Consider the following 22,445-nt stretch of genomic DNA (forward strand, 5'->3'; position numbering starts at 1 on the left):
GAGAGATATTCCATGTTCCTGGGTAGGAAGAATCAATATTATGAAAATGACTATACTACCAAACACAAACTACAGATTCAATGTATTCTCTATCAAATTACCAAAGGCATTTTCCACAGACTAAAACTAGAACAAAAAATTTCACAATTCATATAGAAACACAAATACCCAGAATATCCGAAGCAGTTTTGAGAAAGAAGAATGGAGCTGGAGGAATCAGCCTTCCTGACTTCAGATTATATACTACAAAGTTATAATTCAAGACAGTATGGTACTGGCACAAAAACAGAAATATAGACCAATGGAACAATATAGAAAGTCCATAAATAAACCCATGCACCTTATGGGTACCTTATTTTTAACAAAGGAGGCAAGAATATATAATGGGACAATGACAGCCTCTTCAATAAATGGTGCTGGGAAAATTGGACAGCTACCTGTAAATGAATGAAATTAGAACACTTCCTAACACCATGCACAAAGATAAACTCAAAATGGATTAAAGACCTAAATGTAAGGCCAGAAACTATAAAACTCTTAGAGGAAAACATAGGCAGAACACTTGACATAAATCAAAGCAATATCCTCTATGACCCACCTCCTAGAGTAATGGAAATAAAAGCAGAAGTAAATAAGTGGGACCTGATTAAACTTAAAAGTTTTGCACAGCAAAGGAAACTGCAGACAAGGTGAAAAGATAACCCTCAGAATGGGAGAAAATAATAGCAATTGAAACAGCTGACAAAGGATTAATTTCCAAAATATATAAGTGGCTCCTTCAACTCAATGCCAGAAAACAACCAACCCAATCAAAAATTGGGGAAAAGACCCAAACAGACATTTCTCTAAAGAAGACATACAGATGGCTAATAAACACATGAAAAGATGTTTAACATCACTCATTATTAGAGAAAGGCAAATCAAAACTACAATGAGACATCACCTCACACCCATCAGAATGACCGTCATCCAAACGTCTTCAAACAATAAATGCTGGAGAGGGTGTGGAGAAAAGGGAATGCTCTTGCACTGTTGGTGGGAATGTAAATTGATACAACCACTATGGAAGATGGTATGGAGATTCCTTAAAAAACTTGGAATAAACACACCATATGACCCAGCAATCCCACTCCTAGGCATATACCCTGAGGAAACCAAAATTGAAAGACACACGTATCCCATTGTTCACTGCAGCACTATTTACAATAGCTAGAACATGGAAGCAACCTAGGTGTCCATTGACAGATGAACGTATAAAAAGTTGTGGTGCATATAAACAAAAAACATTATTCAGCCATAAAAAGGAACACCTTTGTGTCAGTCCTAATGAGGTGGATAAACCTAGAACCTATTATACGGAGTGAAGTAAGTCAGAAAGATAAAGATAAATATATTCTAACACATATATATGGAATCTAGAAAAATAGCTGAAGAATTTACTTACAGGGTTGCAATGGAGAGAGAAACAGACATAGAGAATAGACTTATGGACATGGGGAGAGGGGAGGAGAGGGTGAGATGTATGGAAAGAGTAGTATGAAAACTTATATTACCATATGTAAAATAGATAGCCAAGGGGAATTTGCTGTGTGGCTCCGGAAACTCAAACAGGGGCTCTGCATTAACCTAGCAGAGTAGGATGGGGAGGGAGGTGGGAGGGAGGTTCAAAAGGAAGGGGATATATGTATACCTATGACTGATTCATGTTGAAGTTTGAAAGAAAACAACAAGATTCTGTAAAGCAATTATTCTTCAATTGAAAAATTTTAAAAATATATATAATATAAAATTTGCCATTTTAAACATTTGAAGTGTACACATCAATGTCTTAAGTATAATTACAATATTGTGCAACTATCACTATTATCCATTTCCAGAGGAAATTTCCAGATATATTTAAATGTTTGGTCCTTGTAGAATTTATTTTGATATGAGATATGTGGTATGAGTATAATGTTTGTTCCCTTATGGCTAGCCAATTGTCTCAAAATAATTTATTGTGTCTTTTCTGAACTTACCATGTCTGACATTCTGCTGCTTTAACCTCTGTAGTTTTATGATATGTTATAATGTCTGGTAGACCTATTCCCTCAATTATGCTTATTTTTCAGAATGTTTCTGAGTGCTCTTGCCTCATAATTTCCCATATAAACAATCTGGATTTAAAAAGAAAAACTTCATTGGTAATTTTTTCACTAGGGATCACATTTAATCTATAGATTAATTTCAGGATAACCAATTTCTTTACAATTTAATCTTCCTATTGGGTAATATGATATGTTTTTCTATTTATTCAGGCTTCCCTGGTGGCTCAGAGGGTAAAGAATCTGCCTGCCTGGGTTTGATCCCTGGGTTGGGAAGATCCCCTGCAAAAGGGAATGGCTACCTGCTCCAGTATTCTTGCCTGGAGAATTCCATAGACAGAGAAGCCTGGCAAGCTACAGTCCACAGGGTCACAAAAAAGTGGGACATGACTGAGTGACTAACACTTACACTTTCATTTTTTTCTATTTGTTCAGTAATTATTCTGTGTGCTTCTATAGCATTTTATATTTTTGTCATGTATTTTTGACAAATTTCTTGTTATGTTTACACATTAGGCATTTTGTTTTCCTGATGTCATGTTTTTCTGGTTGTTAGTATTGTGTAATATGTTCATTGATTTCTTTTTTTTAATTTTGTATACAACTCTTTTCCTGAATTCTATTATTTGTAGTAATTTTTCTATGGATTCTTTTGGATTTTTCAAGTAAAAAATTAAATCATCTATATATTATGATAGTAGAACGCTCTTCTTTGAAATTTCATATCTCATTTCTTTCTCTGGACTGTTGAAATAAATTTCTAGGCCCACAATTGAGCCACTCCTATTGGGGTGTCATGTCAGCAAACCCAAACTTAAGTAACTTTCATATGCTTATAAATGTTCCTCTTGACAAGAAAACAAAATATCCGGTCAGCCAATCCCTAAACACCAGACCAACTGTGGGCTCTGCACTTATTATCTTGTTCCTTGTTTATTTTCTATTTTTATCTTCCATATTCATTATTCTTTATGCTATAAAATCTTTCTGCCACTCATTCTATTTTCAGTTTTCTGGACCCTTGGAAAGGAGAATGGCCATTTCATGATGTATTAAATAAAGTTGATCACCTAACTTGCCTTTGTTAATCATATTTAACACAGATCTAACTGTATTAACTAGTATGTTATAATACTATTAAATTATAGTGGTGAAGGTAGAATCTTCTGTTCTGTAAACTTGGGTTATAATTAATCTATGAAACTACTGTGCCTGTTACCTTTTAAAGAGTAGGTCTTAGACAATTTAGCCTATTTTTAAAATAAGTTAATGTGTTTTTATGATTTATATGGAAAATATATGTATTTGGCTCTTTGTCTATTACTCCTGGGACATAGCTCCTAAAGTCTTTGCAGCTTCCTACATGAGCATTCCAGGGGTAAGTTATGACCAACCTAGATAGCTATTAAAAAGCAGAGACATTACTTTGCCAACATACGCCCGTCTAATCAAAGCTATGGTTTTTCCAGTGGTCATGTATGGATGTGAGAGTTGGACTATAAAGAAAGCTGAGTGCCAAAGAATTGATGCTTTCGAACTGTGGTGTTGGAGAAGACTCTTGAGAGTCCTTTGGACTGCAAGGAGATCCAACCAGTTCATCCTAAAGAAAATCAGTCCTGAATATTCATTGGAAGGACTGACGCTGAATCTGAAACTCCAATACTTTGGCCACCTGATGTGAAGAACTGACTCATTTGAAAAGACCCTAATGCTGGGAAAGATTGAAGGCAGGAGGAGAAGGGGATGATAGGGGCTGAGATGGTTGGATGGCATCACCGATTCGAAGGACATGAGTTTGAGTAAGCTCTGGGAGCTGGTGATGGACAGGGAAGTCTGATGTGCTGTGGTCCATGGGGTTGCAAAGAGTCGGACAAGACTGAGTGACTGAACTGAGTATTGTTCCCAGTTCCTGAGTTAGCTCCAGAGCAACAACGGTGAAATGGGTATCTTTCATTAACCCTAACAAACCCTTTTTATACCACAACTGAAATTTATGTTCGTTAGGTGACTTTGGAAAGCTCCTTGGGATGGGAGCTGGTTGTCAAGGGAACTAAACCTGTTAGCAAGTTGAAACTTTCAGCCCCACACTCTGTTATCCTGACAGGGAAAGCTCCTTGGGATGGGAGCTGGTTGTCAGTGGAGCCAAACCTGTTAGCAAGTTGAAACTTTCAGTCCCAGACTCTGTTATCCTGACAAGGGAGAAGGGCTAGCAACTGAGTTTAATCATCAGTGGCCAGTGATTCAATCAATTCTGCCTGTGTAATGAAGTTCCCATAAAAACCCAAAAGGATGGGGCTAGGAGAGCTTCTGGGTTGGTGGACACAAGTAGGTGGTGGGAGGGTGGCATACCAGGAGAGGGCATGCAAGCTCAGCACCTCTTCCCACATACTTGGCCTGATCCATCTTGCTCATCTGGCTGTCCAGAAGTTATGGTTTTAGATAATAAACCAGTGATCTAGTAAGTAAACTGATCTCCTATTGTTCGGTGAACTGCTCTAGCAAATTAACCAAACCTAACAAGAAGATCATGGGAACCTCTAATTTATAGCCTGTCTGTCTGAAGCACAGCTAACCTGGACTTGTTACAAGTGTCTGAAGTTGGGAGAGAATAAGGGATTGAACCTTTAATCTGTGGGATCTGACAAGCTGATCTGACAGGCAGATAGTGTTATAACTGAGTCAAATTGTAGGAAGCCCAGGTGGTAACCGGTAAATGACAAAATTGCTTGGTGTGAGGAAAATAATTCTTACATCCAGCATCAGAAGTAGTGTGCTAGCAGCATGAGAATAGAGGAGAAACACAGGAGTGCGTTTCCATAGCAGCTCATTTAACTGCTTAGATTTTTTTTCTCTTCTGGATTCAGTATTGGTAAATTATATTTTTCTAGAGTCACTGCATCTCAGTTTTCAACATATTTGCATAAAGTTAAACAGAATAGAGTTTTGTTTAAATTTCTTTGTATACATGGTTATTTCCTGCTTTTAATTTCTTCTTTTGGGTATTTAGGTTTTCAAGGAAGGATTTTGAAAGACTGGAAACACAAGATCATGCTGGTGGGCTGGTAGCAGTGATTCATCGGTTTCATTTTCTTTCAGACAAAACACTGCAAAGCAATGTTTGGTGTTTTTGAAGAGGGAACTAAATCACTAAAGAGAAAGCAAATAGTCAGGGTTCAGGAAAAAATAGGAATGAGGGAATTTCCAGAGACTAACAATTTGATGAAGAGAGTTTGCAAGAGTTCCATAAAGCTGTAAAGCTTAGATCTGTATATTTGTGCGGTTGCAAGCTGCCTGACTCTTGGGTTTTGGGTTTTGGGTTTTTGTTTTTGTTTTTGGCTTTTGGTTTGTTCTCTCTCTTATATTTAAAGAAATTTATTAAATTATTTCTCTCAGGCTACAGAAAATATTCTTTACATGATAAGGGAGATAAAGTTACAATTTACAAAAAAAAATGAGAAAAATGACTAGAGAAAAGTTGGTGCCACTATCCTTAGATCTCAATTCCTGATTTCCAATTCTTTTTCTAGTGCAGCTTCTGGAATCCATTAGAACATGCAGAAAAAGACCAAATCCAACAATGACTGAAAGGCTGGTAAGAACAGTGTAAATAAGGTCATTTCCATCTCTCATGTATACCAAAACATCCTGTGTGCCCTGCCTTAAGGACACATGAAAAAATACACCCATAAAACTTTCTTTTGCAAATTTTTAAGGAACTGAAATTAAATATAATGCTATGATGCCATATCCTTTAAATGCCTTGAAATTATAGTTTTAAATAAAGGGCAAGCACTCACTAGTTCAATCAACATCAGTTCTTCAAAGTATGAAACCAGTACTGCCTGAATCATCTTTAATCTAGGATGCATTCACAGGAAAGAGCTCTTGTTTTGTCACTGTTTAAGGAATGTAAAGGACACTGTGGCTAGAGCCACTGGGACCCACCCAGCTACCTGCCCTCCCCTCTCAAGTGGGATTTACATACTCACAGCCTTGTTATTGTTGCTCTCAATATGCTTATAATTTGGCTGATGCCTGTTTGCATGAGGCAGAAACAGCTGCACTTTCATTGGGGGAACTTCCAGACCTCAGTGGTTGTTTGGAAACTAAAAGTGCACAGACAGAGCAGATGGGCAGATGGCTTCCTATGTAGCCCTTGTGCTCCCATCTACACAGCTCTCTGAGAAAGGTGAGAGGTGCTATAATGGCGGAACAGTGAAAGAGCTCTGGAGTCAAACAGTGAAAGAGCACAAAGGGGCCAGCCTAGATGTAATTACATCTAAAAAAAAAAAAAAAAATCAGGACAACCTAAATGGCTCACTGGTCGCACAAACTCCATGACCCCAATGAGGAAATTTAGCATTTGTTGACTAGTAAAAGGAAAAAGAATTCAGATGGTGGAAGCCACTAAGGGAGCAGCTGTTTCCTTGCTGAGAAATGTAAATGGGATCATTTTCCTAGAGGTTGGGGAGAGAAAAAAGGGTCAGAAACGGAGAGAAGAGTAATTTGTTTCAAAAAGCAGAGGTTCCCCTATCCTTGAATTAAGAGGTCAGAGTTCTCTATGGGGAGTGGGGGGTGGGGAGGGTTAGGACAGTGAGGGCCATGGATTATGATAAAACCATCAATTGTGAAACAGTAAACAATATTTTTTTTCTCTTAAATGTCTCTGCAAATCTTTCATCAAGATAGAAAAGTATAACACGATGTACATGAGTATTCTGTGTCCCTACGTCAGACACTGATCAGAATGTGCTGTTTCATTTAATTTCCCAAATGACACATAAAGTTGGGTGTTATTCTATCCATTTTACAAGTGAGGAAGCTGAAGCTCAGACAGGTAAAGTCCACTTGTCCCAGGGTATATATGTTGGCTGAAGATTTTATGGCCAATATGGGGCAGGACCAGAATTTGTGACCCAATGGGTCTGACTACAGAGTTTAGCCTTACTTTGTACCATAAACAGGTTGAGGTACAAAGTCAGGGGGCCAACTCACAATCCACACACAAGACAGCATCTGCACCCTTATCCCAGCCTCCGCAGAGTTGAAAACAACTGTAACTGCACATAAAGGTCATCAGCTTAACCACACATAAAGGTCATCATATGAGAGGTCAGGATCCCACTTCCCCCACCACCCCCCAACCCCACTATTCCCCACCTCTCCAGATGTCCCCACAGCTCAGATGTCCCTGAATATGGGGCAATGGGAGCTTGTCCTGGTCCCCCACTCACCCCACATGTCCCCCTCAGGCTGTAAGGAGAAGAAGAAAGAAGTCTGGGGGGTGGGGGCGAGTAGGGGATGGAGAGAAGGGCCTGAGATTGTGGAGATAGTTTTGCAAACCAGAATCTGATAAATGAGACACTGCTCTAATTATTTCAGCAGCAGCATCCCCACAAAACAGGGCTAATAACCACCTTTTGAAGTAAGGGTTTGATGGTGATTTTCCCATACTGAGGAACTTGCAGACATTCCAGAAAGGCCCTCATCCCCCTTTCCTCCCGTGCAACCCTCAAAGAAACTTGAGAAACAGGATGTTGATACCAGGCAAGCCCCAGCTGCCCACCAGTCTTCCTCACACCTGACTCAGCCTCTCACCACCCTGTCCCAGGAGCAGCCCCACCTGTCCTGTCACTCACCAAAAATGAGGCTGATTTGGAGAATCAGTGTCTGGGTGGGGAGCCAGCTGCTGCATAAGGAGTCCATGACTGCCTGTGGACTGTGTTAGACATTTGGCTCCTCCTCTGGTCTCTCTCCGCCCCTCTCTTCTCTGATCCTCTCGGCACTAGAGTCTCTCCTTGCCTGATGAGTCAAAGCAGAAAGTAAAAAATTAGAGGGTTTTTTTCCTGATAAAAATTATCCATGTTGATTATTTAAAATTTGGAAAATATAGAAAATTGTACAGAAGAATAAAGAATCACTTGTTATCACACCTCATAAATCTAAGCATCATAAACATTCTATTTTTCCAGGTTATCATGACATTATTGACATGTAGTACGTATAAGTTTAAAAGTAAACAACATGATCATGAGATATATGTATGACAGCAAAATAATTACCACAATGAAGATAGTTAACATCTCTCACCCCTCACATAATGACTGTGTGTGTGTGATGATAACACTTAGGATTGATTTATGCTTTTGACAAGTTTCAAGTATATAATGCAGTATTGTTAATTACAGTCACCTTGCCATGCAGTAGATCCCCAGAGTTTATTCATCTTAGTTATCTAAAGTTTGTACTTTTTGACCAACATCTCCCCATCTGCCAGCCCAGACAATGACCATTCTACTCTTTATTTCTATGAGCTCAGCTTTTTTAGATCCTACATATAAGTGAGATCATACAGTACTTGCCTTTCTCTGTCTGATTTATTTGCCCTATCATATGGCCCTCAAGGTCCACCAAGTTCTCGCAAAAGGCAAAACTTCCTTCTTTTTATGGCAGAATATTTTCTTTATCTGTTTATCCACCAATGGGCATTTAGGTGTTTCCATGTCTTGACTGAAATGAACACGGAGTTGGGGGATGGGGCAAATATGTCTTTGAGATCCTGATTTCATTTCCTTCAGATATATACACAGAAGTGGAATTGCTGGATCATATAGCAGTTCTATTTTAAATTTTTTGAGGAAGTTCGATACTGTTTTACATAAAGGCTGTACCAATTTACATCCCCACTAACAGTGATTATGATTTTGAGTAAACTCCAGGAGTTTGTGATGGACAGGGAGGCCTGGCGTGCTGCGATTCATGGGGTCACAGAGTCAGACATGACTGAGCGACTGAACTGAACTGAACTGAACACTGACTAGAACTTCCCTGGTGCTCATTGTTAAAAAAAATTCCACCTGCAATGAAGAAGACTCAGATTTGATCCTTGGATCAGAAAGACCCCCTAGAGAAGGAGACGGCAACCCACTCCAGTATTCTTGCCTGAGGAATCCCATAGACAGAGGAACCTGGCAGTCTATGTATGGGGTTGCAAAAGAGTCAGACACAATTTAGCGACTAAATAACAACAGTGGACAAGGATTTCCTTTTCTCCAGAGCCTCGCCATATTTATTGTCTCTTGTCTTTTTGACAATAGACATTCTAACAGATGTGAGATAGTTTCTTATTGTGATTTTGATGGCATTACCCTGATGCTTAGGGATGTTGAGTGTCTTTCATGTACCTGTTGGCCATTTGTATGTCTTCTATATTTTTTTTTTCATTTATTTTTATTAGTTGGAGGCTAATTACTTTACAAGATTGTAGTGACTTTTGCCATACATTGACATGAATCAGCCATGGATTTACATATATTCCCCATCCCGATCCCCCCTCCCACCTCCCTCCCCACCCCATCCCTCTGGGTCTTCCCAGTTCTCCAGCCCTGAGCACTTGTCTCATGCATCCAACCTGGGCTGGTGATCTGTTTCACCCTTTATAATATACATGTTTTGATGCTGTTCTCTCGAAACAACCCACCCTTGCCTTTTCCCACAGAGTCCAAAAGTCTGTTCTGTACACCTGTGTCTCTTTTTCTGCTTTGTTTATACGGTTATTGTTACCATCTTTCTAAATTCCATATATATGAGTTACTATACTGTATTGGTCTTTATCTTTCTGGCTTACTTCACTCTGTATAATGGGCTCCAGTTTCATCCATCTCATTAGAATTGATTCAAATGTATTCTTTTTAATGACTGAGTAATATTCCATGGCATATATGTACCACAGCTTCCTTATCCATTCATCTGCTGATGGGCATCTAGGTTGCTTCCATGTCCTGGCTATTATAAACAGGGCTGCGATGAACATTGGGGTGCACATGTCTATTTCAGTTCTGGTTTCCTCAGTGTGTATGCCCAGAAGTGGGATTGCTGGGTTACATGGCAGTTCTATTTCCAGTTTTTTAAGAAATCTCCACTCCATAGTGGCTGTACTAGTTTGCATTCTCACCAACAGCGTAAGAGGGTTCCCTTTTCTCCACACCCTCTCCAGCATTTATTGCTTGTAGACTTTTGGTTAGCAGCTATCCTGACTGGCGTGTAATGGTACCTCATTGTGGTTTTGATTTGCCTTTCTCTGATAATGAGTGATGTTGAGCACTTTTTCATGTGTTTGTTAGCCATCTGTATGTCTACTTTGGAGAAACGTCTGTTTAGTTCTTTGGCCCATTTTTTGATTGGGTCATTTATTTATCTGGAATTGAGCTTCAGGAGTTCCTTGTATATTTTTTAGATTAATCCTTTGTCTGTTGCTTCATTTGCTATTATTTTCTCCCATTCTGAGAGCTGTCTTTTCACCTTGCTTATAGTTTCTTCTGTTGTGCAAAAACTTTTAAGTTTCATTAGGTCCCATTTGCTTATTTTTACTTTTATTTCCAATATTCTGGGAGGTGGGTCATAGAAGTTCCTGCAGTGATTTATGTTGGAGAGTGTTTTGCCCATGTTCTCCTCTAGGAGTTTTATAGTTTCTGGTCTTACACTTAGATATTTAATCCATTTTGAATTTCTTTTTGTGTATGGTGTTAGAAAGTGTTCTAGTTTCATTCTTTTACAAATGGTTGACCAGTTTTCCCAGCACCACTTGTTAAAGAGGTTGTCTTTTTTCCATTGTATATTCTTGCCTCTTTTGTCAAAGATAAGGTGTCCATAGGTTCGTGGATTTATCTCTGGGCTTTCTATTCTGTTTCATTGATCTATATTTCTGTCTTTGTGCCAGTACCATACTGTTTTGATGACTGTGGCTTTGGAGTATGGTCTGAAGTCAGGCAGGTTGATTCCTCCAGTTCCATTCTTCTTTCTCAAGATTACTTTGGCTATTTGAGGTTTTTTGTATTTCCACACAAATTGTGAAATTATTTGTTCTAGTTCTGTGAAGAATACCGTTGGTAGCTTGATAGGGATTGCATTGAATCTATAGATTGCTTTGGGTAGTATAGTCATTTTGACAATATTGATTCTTCCAATCCATGAACACGGTATATTTCTCCATCTGTTTGTGTCCTCTTTGATTTTTTCATCAGTGTTTTATAGTTTTCTATGTATAGGTCTTTTGTTTCTTTAGGTAGATATACTCCTAAGTATTTTATTCCTTTTGTTGCAATGGTGAATGGTATTGTTTCCTTAATTTCTCTTTCTGTTTTCTCATTGTTAGTGTATAGGAATACAAGGGATTTCTCTGTGTTAATTTTATATCCTGCAAAATTACTATATTCATTGATTAGCTCTAGTAACTTTCTGGTAGAGTCTTTAGGGTTTTCTATGTAGAGGATCATGCCATCTGCAAACAGCGAGAGTTTCACTTCTTCTTTTCCTATCTGGATTTCTTTTACTTCTTTTTCTGGTCTGATTGCTGTGGCCAAAACTTCCAAAACTATGTTGAATAGTAGTGGTGAGAGTGGGCACCCTTATCTTGTTCCTGATTTTAGGGGAAATGCTTTCAGTTTTTCGCCATTGAGGGTGATGCTTGCTGTGGGCTTGGTATATATAGCTTTTATTATGTTGAGGTATGTTACTTTTATTCCTACTTTCTGGAGAGTTTTTATCATAAATGGATGTTTAATGTTGTCAAAGGCTTTCTCTGTATCTATTGAGATAATCATATGGTTTTTATCTTTCAATTTGTTAATGTGGTGTATTACATTGATTGATTTTAAGGATACTAAAGAATCCTTGCATTCCTGGGATAAAGCCCACTTGGTCATGATGTATGATTTTTTTAATATGTTGTTGGATTCTGTTGCTAGAATTTTGTTAAGGATTTTTGCACCTATGTTCATCAGTGATATTGGCCTGTAGTTTTTTTTGTTTGTTTGTTTTTGTTTTTGTTTTTTTGTGACTTCTTTGTCTTGTTTTGGAATTAGGGTGATGGTGGCCTCATAGAATGAGTTTGGAAGTTTACCTTCTTCTGCAATTTTCCCGAAGAGTTTGAATATGATAGGTGTTAGCTCTTCTCTAAATTTTTGGTAGAATTCAGCTGTGAAGCCATCTGGCCCTGGGCTTTTGTTTGCTGGAAGATTTTTGATTACAGTTTCGATTTCCTTGCTTGTGATGGTTCTGTTAAGGTCTTCTATTTCTTCCTGGTTCAGTTTTGGAAAGTCATGCTTTTCTAAGAATTTGTCCATTTCATCCAATTGTCCATTTTATTGGCATAGAGCTGCTGGTAGTAGTCTCTTATGATCCTTTGTATTTCAGTGTTGTCTGTTGTGATCTTTCCATTTTCATTTCTAATTTTGTTAATTTGGTTCTTCTCCCTTTGTTTCTTAATGAGTCTTGCTAATGGTTTGTCAATTTTGCTTATTTTTTCAAAAAACCATCTTTTAGCTTTGTTGATTTTTGCTATGGTCTCTTTAGTTTCTTTTGCATTTATTTTTGCCTAATTTTTAAGATTTCTTTCCCTCTACTAACCCTGGGGTTCTTCATTTCTTCCTTCTCTAATTGCTTTAGGTGTAGAGTTAGGTTATTTATTTGACTGTTTTCTTGTTTCTTGAGGTAAGCCTGTAATGCTATGAACCTTCCCCTTAGCACTGCTTTTACAGTGTCCCATAGGTTTAGAGTTTTGTTTTGTGTTTTTTTTTTTTCATTTTCATTCATTTCTATGCATGTTTTGATTTCTTTTTTGGTTTCTTCTATGATTTGTTGGTTATTCAGAAGCATGTTATTTAGCCACCATATGTTTGAATTTTTAATAATTTTTTTCTTGTAATTGAGATCTAATCTCACTGCACTGTGGTCAGGAAAGATGACTGTAATGATTTCAACTTTTTTGAATTTCCCAAGGCTAGATTTATGGTCCAGGATGTGATCTATTCTGGAGAAGGTTCCGTGTGCGCTTGAGAAAAAGGTGAATTTGATTGTTTTGGGGTGAAATGTCCTATAGATATCAATTAGGTCTAGCTGGTCCATTGTGTCATTTAAAGTTTGTGTTTCCTTGCTAATTTTCTGTTTAGTTGATCCATCCATAGTTGTAAGTGGGGTATTAAAGTCTCCCACTATCATTGTGTTACTATTAATTTCCTCTTTCATACTCGTTAGCATTTGCCTTACATGTTGCGGTGTTCCTATGTTGGGTGCATATATATTTATAATTGTTATATCTTCTTCTTGGATTGATCCTTTGATCACTATGCAGTGTCCTTCTTTTTCTCTTTGCACAACCTTTATTTAAAAGTCTACTTTATCTGATATGAGTATTGCAACTTCTGCTTTCTTTTGGTATCTGTTTGCATAAAATATTTTTTTTCCAGCCCTTCACTTTTAGTCTGTATGTGTCCCTTGTTTTGAGATGGGTCTTTTGTAGATAGCATATATAGGGGTCTTGTTTTTCTATCCATTCAGCCAGTCTTTGTCTTTTGGTTGGGGCATTCAACCCAATTACATTTAAGATAATTATTGATAGGTGTGGTCCCATTGTCATTTACTTTGTTGTTTTGGGTTCACGTTTATACATCCTTTCTGTGTTTCTTGTCTAGAGAAGATCCTTTAGCATTTGTTGAAGATCTGGTTTGGTGGTGCTGAATTCTCTCTGCTTTTGCTTGTCTGTAAACTTTTGAATTCTCCTTCATATCTGAATGAGATCCTTGCTGGGTACAGTAATCTAGGTTGTAGGTTATTCTCTTTCATTACTTTCAGTATGTCCTGCCATTCCCTTCTGGCCTGAATAGTTTCTATTGATAGATCAGCTGTTATCATTATGGGAATCCCTTTGTGTGTTATTTGTTATTTCTACCTTGCTGCTTTTAATGTTTGTTCTTTGTGTTTGATCTTTGTTAATTTGATTAATATGTGTCTTGGGGTGTTTCACCTTGGGTTTATCCTGTTTGGGACTCTGGGTTTCTTGGACCTGTGTAACTATTTCCTTCCCCATTTTAAGGAAGTTTTCAGCTATTAGCTCCTCAAATATTTTCTCATGGCCTTTCTTTTTGTATTCTTCTTCTGGGACACCTATGATTTGAATGTTGGGGCGTTTCACATTGTCCCAGAGGTCCCTGAGGTTGTCCTCATTTCTTTTGATTCTTTTTTCTTTTTTCCTCTCTGCTTCATTTATTTCCACCATTTTATCTTCTATCTCACTTATCCTATCTTCTGTCTCCATTATTCTAATGTTGGTTCCCTCCAGAGTGTTTTTGATCTCATTCATTGCATTATTCATTTTTAATTGACTCTTTTTTATTTCTTCTAGGTCCTTATTAAACATTTCTTGCATCTTCTCAATCTTTGTCTCCAGGCTATTTATCTGTAACTCCATTTTGTTTTCAAGATTTTGGATCATTTTTATTATCATTATTCTAAACTCTTTTTCAGGTAGATTCCCTATCTCCTCCTCTTTTGTTTGACTTGGTGGGCATTTTTCATGTTCCTTTACCTCTTGGGTATTTCTTTGCCTTTTCATCTTGTTTAGATTGCTGTGTCTGGAGTGAGCCTTCTGTATTCTGGTGGTCTGTGGTTCCTTTTTATTGTGGAGGTTTTACCCAGTGGGTGGGGTTGGACGATTGGCTTGTCAAGATTTCCTGTTTAGGGAAGCTTGTATCGGTGTTCTGGTGCGTGGAACTGGATTTCTTCTCTCTGGAGTACAATGGAGTGTCCAGTAGTGAGTTTTGAGATGGGTCTATGTGTTAGGTGTGACTTTTGGGCAGCCTGTATGTTGACGCTCAGGGCTATGTTCCTGTGTTCCTGGAGAATTTGTGTGGTATGTCTTGCTCTGGAACTTATTGGCTCTTGGGTGGTGGTTGGTTTTAGTGTAAGTATGGAGGCTTTTGGGTGGTCTCTTATTACTTAATGTTCCCTTAGTCAGTAGTTTTATGGTGTTCTCAGGTTTTGGGCTTAAGTGTCCTGCCTCTGGATTTCAGTCTTATTCTTCCAGTAGTCTCAAGACTTCTCCAACTATACAGCACTGATAATAAAACTTCTAGGTTAATGGTGAAAAGATTCTCCACCATGAGGGACACCCAGAGAGGTTCACAGAGTTACATGAAGAAGAGGAGAGGGAGGAGGGAGATAGAGATGAGCAGGAGGAGAAAAAGAGGGACTCAAGAGGAGAGAGACAGATCTATGCAGTTCTCTGTTTCCAAAGTGTTCTCCATAGCCCAGACACCCACAGAGATTCACATAATTGGATTGGGAAGAGAATGGGGAGGGAGGAAATAGAGGTGATCTGAGGGAGAAAACAGAGAGTCAAAAGTGGGAGAGAGTAATCAACATACTCCTGAGTAAAAATGGTACTGAATATTGGATTCTTAAATGTCCAAAATTGATATCAAATACTGAAAAAAAAAGATTAGAAATCTAGAGTAGAGGTTAGACTCAAAAATACAATATTAAAAACAAAAACAAAAACACAAAAAATGTTAGTAATATATATGAAGTTTGGTTTAAAAATAGGGGTCTTTTTTTTTGCAAGGTTATAGTGAAATGAAAAGGACAATTAAGGAGTTATAGAGGAGTAATAGAGGACTTTAAAAGAAAATAAGAGAAAAAAATAAAAAAGAAAAAAAATTTTCTAATTAGAAAGTAGTAAAAATATATGAAAATGAAAATGAAAGTTAAGGAGTAATGGAAGAGTAATAGGGAATTTAAAAGAAAATAAAAGAGAAAAAAAATTTTTAAAAGAAAAGAAAAAAAATTTTTTAATTAAAAAAAAAAAGTAAAATATATCTAGGAATTTCTCTGGAGCTGTTGCTGTCAGTATGGGTTTGGTTCAGTTTCAGAGAGCTCCTCGTTCCAGCTTACACTTCTTGATAGCTATAGGCCACTTCCGGTGTAGTTGGTGTTACCTACAGGGTTTTATTCTGTCGCACCAGTCACTTCTGAAGCAGTTCCCTTTGTTTATTTGGCTTCTGTTGGCCAGGCTCTTCAGTGTCTAATTTCCACCCTGACACAGGTGGGCAGAGGTGGTCTCTTGTTCAGGTTCGCTTGTTCAGTCGTGCTGTGGGGAGGAAGGGGCGCTGCAAACAAATGTCACTGTCCTGTGTGGGGAGCACTCGCAGTGTTCTGGCCACACTGGGTTTGCCCCCACTTACGGGTGTATGCTTTCCCCGTCTACATTGCTCAGGCTCCCGGCTTCTCTATATGGAGCAGGCCCTGCGTTGCGTGAGGTTCCAGTTTTCGGGTATTCCACAAAAGCGCGGACTCAGTTGGCAGCCAAGAGCTTGACGGGCTTGCACTCTCCCCGGGTGCGGTGCACCTCATCCCCTCCGCGGTCCCAGCCTCAGTTTCTGCGCGTGCCTTGTGTCTGTTCTTGGGAGCTGGCCTCTAGCCGTAGCCCTCCTAGTGGACATCAACCATCCAGAATCTCAGGAAGTCTTTGGTTAGAAACTGGGAGCCTGTTTGAAGTTTGGTAGGGGATGCCGTCTCTGGGGCCGAGTTTGTCCCTTTCCCCTCCCCCTTGCCTCCAGCGGAGGATGGACTGGTCCGCCGCTGGCTAGCTCTTCTCTGGAATTGCTCAGTCCCTTTGTTCTGTGAATGGCTGGCAGTTTGTTCGGACCGGTTAATTTTCCCTCTCTCTCTTGCTATCCCACAGTTTAAGTTGCTATCTCACATTAGATCCCTCCAATTGCCCTCATGACATTCGGGCCCAGTCCTTACCCTAAGCAATGCTACCCGCTCCCCTCCATTCCGCCCCTACTTGCTGGTGGCGGATGTGGGTGTCTGGGGTACTTTTCTGCTGGGAGTTGCTTTTAGGCATGTAACCTGTGGGTTTTATTTATTTTTTCTCCCAGTTAGGTTGCCCTCTGAGATTTGAAAACTTCCCCCAGACCCACCAGTGTGAGGTTTTCCTGGTATTTGGAAACTTCCTCTATTAAGACTCCCTTCCTGGAATGGGTCTCCATCCCTAGCTCTTTTGTCTCTCTTTTTATCATTTATATTTTGTCCTACCTCCTTTTGAGGATGATGGGCTGCTTTTCTGGGCACCTGGTGTCTTCTTCTAGCAGTCAGAAGTTGTTTTGTGAAGTTTGCTCAGCATTCAAATGTTCTTTCAATGAATTTGTAGGGGAGAAAGTGGTCTCCCTGTCCTATTCCTCTGCCATCTTAGTTCCTTCCCTATATGTCTTCTTTGTAAAATGTCTATTCAGTTCCTCTGTCCATTTTTTTAATTGATCATAAGCACTCTTCTATAGTTCCCCCTGGGTATGTTTGTGCATTTTAAAATATAATGAAAAAAAAATTTAACTTTTTAGATAGATAAAGTAGTAGTCTCCAAAGTGTGTTACCTGAGATGATCCACTGAAATAGAAGAATAAAATAAAAAAATTTCTATCTATATTTTTATTTACAATAGGAAAGAAGAACCCACCCATAGCACATAATAGAATTTCCCTGACACCCCAACTTGGTCTATTTGTCTAACTTGAGTGAATTACCTCAGAAGAAATGCCAAGGTCGAGAGTGGCACTCTCATTTGCTGGGTCAGTTTCAGATGATAGCTCTTGAAGGCATGAACATCATTGAATTAACCAGAATAGAGTGGTTAAAGTAAGAAGCTCTCCTGACAAGTGTGAACTAGAAAAAACACATGTAACGGAAAGAACAAGAAGAAGACAGCTGACCCTCTCCTACACCTGATTAAGTTATCAGCATATTATGAGGCAAAATTGGTGACTGAATTAAGCTGGACAAGAAACTCACCAAGAACTTAAATACAAATAACATGTTTGGAAATTTCCAAGTATAAGTCTAGAAAGGAATCTTGGAGGAGGAAATTTACATCTTAGCATCAAATTAGAAATAATGTATATATTGATAAAATTTGACATTTGGAGATGGACGGAAAATATTGGGGAAAAAAATTCAAAGTTTTTAGGTCATGATGAGATCTCTCTAAATAGTTGCCAAGTATATTTCTAACAGACACAGATGTTTTTGTAGTGTTGCTTTAAAATAGAAGAATAATGTAAATAGTCTAAATGTTCTTGCTTTAATTTTTGAAGTAAAAAATTCAAACACAAAAATTCAAGAATATCCTATGAAATATGGATTTGTCTCCACTACCATTAATAATAAACCTTACTGTAAATGCATATTGAGTCTTGAAGTATAAGCTAAGGTTGTATGAAACATCATGAACTGCAACTATTAAAATACTGTTTATTTCATGGATATGGATATCTCATGTTTTTAGAGATTTTTAAATATATTTTAACTTCTAGTGTATGATTTTTAAAATGTGATTCACAATTAATAAGTATACATATGGTGGGATTGCCTGCTTAAAATCTTTTGTCTTTCACAACCCTGCCATAAAAAGTTTGTAGACTACACATATAGACTCTATTTCTTTACCTTCTCTACCTTTTAATGGTTTTGATGATAACCATCCTATTTTCAATTTTGTTAGTAGCTTTCTATACATAAATAAAAATGAGCTTGAACCTGTTTTTCCTCTTATCATCAACACTATGCATAGAATGCTATTTCCTTTCCCATGTTCAATGAGAACTGAGTATGTTTCCTCTCTTTCTCCCAATTCTCAGTTTTAGTTGATATAATTTGTGGTTTTATATACAGTTTATATGGGTTTCCCACATGGTGCTAGTAGTAAAGAACCCGCCTGCCAATGCAGGAGACATAAGAGACATGGATTCGATCCCTGGGTTGGGAAGATTCCCTGGAGGAGGGTATGGCAACCCACTCCAGTATTCTTGCCTGGAGAATCCCATGGACAGAGAAGCCTGGCAGGCTATAGTTCATTGGGTTTCAAAGAGTCAGACATGACTAAAATGACTTAGTAAATACAGCACACATACAGTTTATATAGTTATTGAATCTTGTTTACTTTATGTCTTCTTTTTTCCAAAAAATTTAAAAATATTTACAAGTTCGCTTCTCTAGCAGTTTGAGAGTAATGTGCTGAAGTGGGGCCAAGATCAAGTTATTTTAAGAAAAAAAGGGGGTTCAATGTCAAGGTTTTCGTGTATTAACACTGGAATTCAATCTAGAAAATCTCAGGAAAGTGGGAGCCAGAGGCATTTCTACTGCTTACATTATTCCCTCTATTTTAAAGCAGTGTTACAGCAAACTTCTGTCTGTCAGAAATATATTCAGCTGCTAGTGAGAGAGATCTAATCTAGATGGCCTAAATAAATTGCAATCTTGTTTTTCTCTTGTTTTCAGATAAACTCTGTAAGAATCAATGCAGAGCAGCCATGGTAATTCTATGAAGCACCAAGTTCCCAGACTCCTTATATTTTTCTGTTCCTTGATGTGTGGTTTCCATTCTTGAGGTCACAGGATGTCTGCTGGAGCTCTAACCATCATATACAAGTTCTGGACATTGCAATAAAAGAGAAGAAGGAAAAGGTAAGAGGCTTTTTCTCAAGTCCCACCCAGTGACTTCTGCTTGTATCTCATTGCCTTGCCCTGTATTATTAAGGGGTCTGAGAAATGTTAATTTTTAGTTAAGCACATCACTACCACCAAATATATAGTTAGAAACAGAAAGGATAGAGAGTAGGTAGGCAACTAGCAGTTTCATCCATAACACCCTTAAACTTGATTCTTTGAGAATTTATATGGCTTTGTTCCTGTTAAGATAGTTCCCTAGGAGTGGAATTTCAAAATCAAAATGCAATGTGCATTTACAATACTGATATATTGTCAAATTGCTTCCCCAAAATGCTGTGCATGTTTACATTCCCACAAACTGTGTGAGAGTTCCTATTTTTCCATAGCCTTGCCAATACTGGCCATTATTAGCTTGATTATCAATTTGATAAATGAAAATTGGTATCTTTTTCACTTTTTATTTCCCTGATAGCTGGTGAATTTGAGCATCTTTTTATAAGTTAACTTATTGACTTTTACAAATTGGGGTTTGTCTAGGTAAAATACTCTTCCAACTAAGTCACCCTTCACCACCTCATCCAAACTACCCAAATCAAGAGTAGGTTTGTAAAGAGTATTCAGAGCTAGAGATGTGTAGAAAGTTGATTGAGCCAATAAAGATAAGTTCTATGACATAGCGTCTGAAAGGGAAATTGAGTTTTATTCTGGACCGAGTGAAATTCTAATGAGGAAGAAAAGGCCAAGGGAGATGCTTGTTAATCAGAGTCATAAGGTTTGGGTGAAGAGAGAGACAGAGAAATGATTGTTTAGGATGTTCTGGGAAGTTGTTGATTCAGTTCCCATACTCGACTCACAATGAGGGTCTCTATCTGGGGTTAGTCCTGATAGCAGTAGAAATGTCTGAGAAGAGGAAGAAATTAAAAAAAAAAAAAAAAGAGGAAGAAATCAGTTCAGTTCCTGCCAAAGGCTTGGTTGACTTATGGTGTTACAGACTCATCCAGCCTGAATAGGGAAATACTTTTTTTTTTTTTTTGGATTTTCTACCCAACATAAAAACCCCAATTAATGACACCCTGTCACTTGTCACTGAATAACCCAAAGATACAAAGTTTGTCTGTTCTGGTGCCTCTTGGAATGCACGTTTGCATAACTCATTTGTCAACTTAATAAACATTCTCTGAAACTCACTTTTATATCCTAGAATGGTCAAAAGCCTCCTTGGTCTTCAGTAATATTTGATCTCTACATCCTCATAGTATCTTCCTGGGGCTTTATCCATTGCTAAATCCCTCCAGATATTTCAGATCTTCCCTATTTGCATTCCACTGAAGTGATCCAGTTGAACCAACCATCTTATTGGCCTAATAACTTCACTGAACTTCTGGAGTTTGTCATACAAGGAATTACACTGCATAGCCTCTACCATCTTGTTCGCACTCCCTTCACTGTCTATCTCCTTTCAAAGCCAAGTTCTCCTGACAAGTGACTCTACCCTTAAAGTGAGGTGACCAGCCTTTTCACTCCAATTGCCTGTCTCATGTCCTCAAGATGCCTTTCTCAATCCTTGGAATTTTGGTGAATAAGATTTTCTCCATCTTATTACAACTTCTTAGAAAAATATTTGTAGCCCTTTGCAAATTTTCTCCTACAAGTTGAGGAAGAGAAAACAAATCACAGTATTTACTTGTGGAACTGGGCTCCTCTGTCCTGTGTAATATCACACTCCCTGCTTTTTATAATGGTTAGAGAAGAACTCTTCTGTGGGAACACTTTCAATAATTCTGTAACTTTTTGATCTTTTATGTCTCTGGCCCTTTTCTTGGGTGCATGGATTAATCAAATATGTCTTTCTCTGTTCAACCCAAGTACAAGTCCCACTGCATCAGTAGAATGTTTGGTTCAAACTGGGAAATATGCAACTGTTGTTTGATGGAATCTGGAAGCATTCAGGTTTAGAGAAGATCTTATTCCACTTGTCCTACCTGTTCAGAGTCAGGAACCAGCCTGGTATCATGTTCCTGCTCACTGGAAGAGAGTGGTTCTTTGGTGGGTGTGCTTTCTCTTACAAGAAGAGCAGGGCAGTTTGTCTACAAGGTGTTTTAACTGTAGATCTAAAACTACTCATCACTCTGACTCCCCTCATTTCTTGATCTTAATCTCTGGACTCCCAAGGTGGGGTTTGCTTCTGGTGCAGTCTGAAACACAATACACTCTCCTGATTTAGGTGAAACAAGTCGGTAGGATTTTTGACTCCCAGGATCCAGGCAGTACTTTGATTACACAAATCTACACCATATATACTAGGGCTTCTAGGCACTAAGGGCAGATGCCATTCCTATGATAAGTTTAGCTTCTTGCCTTCATCCCACAAACACAAAAATTAATTAGTGGATACTGTATATGTCAATGCTTCTTACAAATTTGGTCTGAGGCCTCTTTTGTGGTTAGAGGTGGGAGTTCTTTTTTCCCCTACATGGAAGGTTGCTTTGTAAAAATCTAGCTTTAGAGGTTCAACGTACTTCCATTGGTCTCCAGCTGAATTGATGTTGTCCGCCTCCCATCCAATCCAATATTTTATAATATTGCTACCATCTCTTCTTCCTTCTCAAATTGCTCCATCAAGAACAATAATCTGGAGGTCCATCTGGTGAAATCCAAGCCTTGTCTGGTCTGAAAGATTTCATTATAAATTCTCCTTCAATGCCATGGTCTAGCGAGCAATGCCCTCATCACTTTCATCATCTTACTAAGTATATCTGTCTAATCTCAACACATGTATACAGCCCTCTTCCTCTTGAGTGATATGTGGTCAGAAACCTAATATGCAAGCCTTTCTGACTGCAAACATTACCAAAAATCTGTGAAAATTCTTTCAGACATTGACTTCACAGAGAAAGAGGCATTTGCAGCTTTAAACCCAGGTATGGTCTATAATGGTAGGTACTACAGACTTTCTTTAATCTCTGTCAATTCTATGTCTCCAAGCCATAGAATGGAATGCCTTCAGTCACAGGCACTACATTTCTTGCTAATGTTTCTTATTTCTGTTAACAGTCTACCTGATGGTTGTTCCCTTAGTTG

General features: G+C 38.3%; 1 protein-coding gene across 4 annotated transcripts in view; it reads right to left on the reverse strand.

The window, feature by feature from the left end:
* LOC136161285 (SLAM family member 9-like) overlaps nucleotides 1-7,831 on the reverse strand; it is a 46,495-nt gene extending 38,664 nt beyond the window's left edge. For all 4 annotated transcript variants that reach the window (XR_010661706.1, XM_065926014.1, XM_065926007.1 and 1 more), the window contains exon 1: nucleotides 7,724-7,831. Coding sequence is in view for 3 of the 4 variants with exons in the window: in XM_065926014.1 (XP_065782086.1) it covers nucleotides 7,724-7,790 (67 nt within the window). In the remaining variant the exon portion in view is untranslated. The remainder of the gene's footprint in view (nucleotides 1-7,723) is intronic.
* Nucleotides 7,832-22,445: the final 14,614 nt, after the last annotated feature.

Source organism: Muntiacus reevesi, chromosome 1 (genome assembly GCF_963930625.1).
Source record: "Muntiacus reevesi chromosome 1, mMunRee1.1, whole genome shotgun sequence".
Lineage (NCBI taxonomy): Eukaryota > Metazoa > Chordata > Mammalia > Artiodactyla > Cervidae > Muntiacus > Muntiacus reevesi.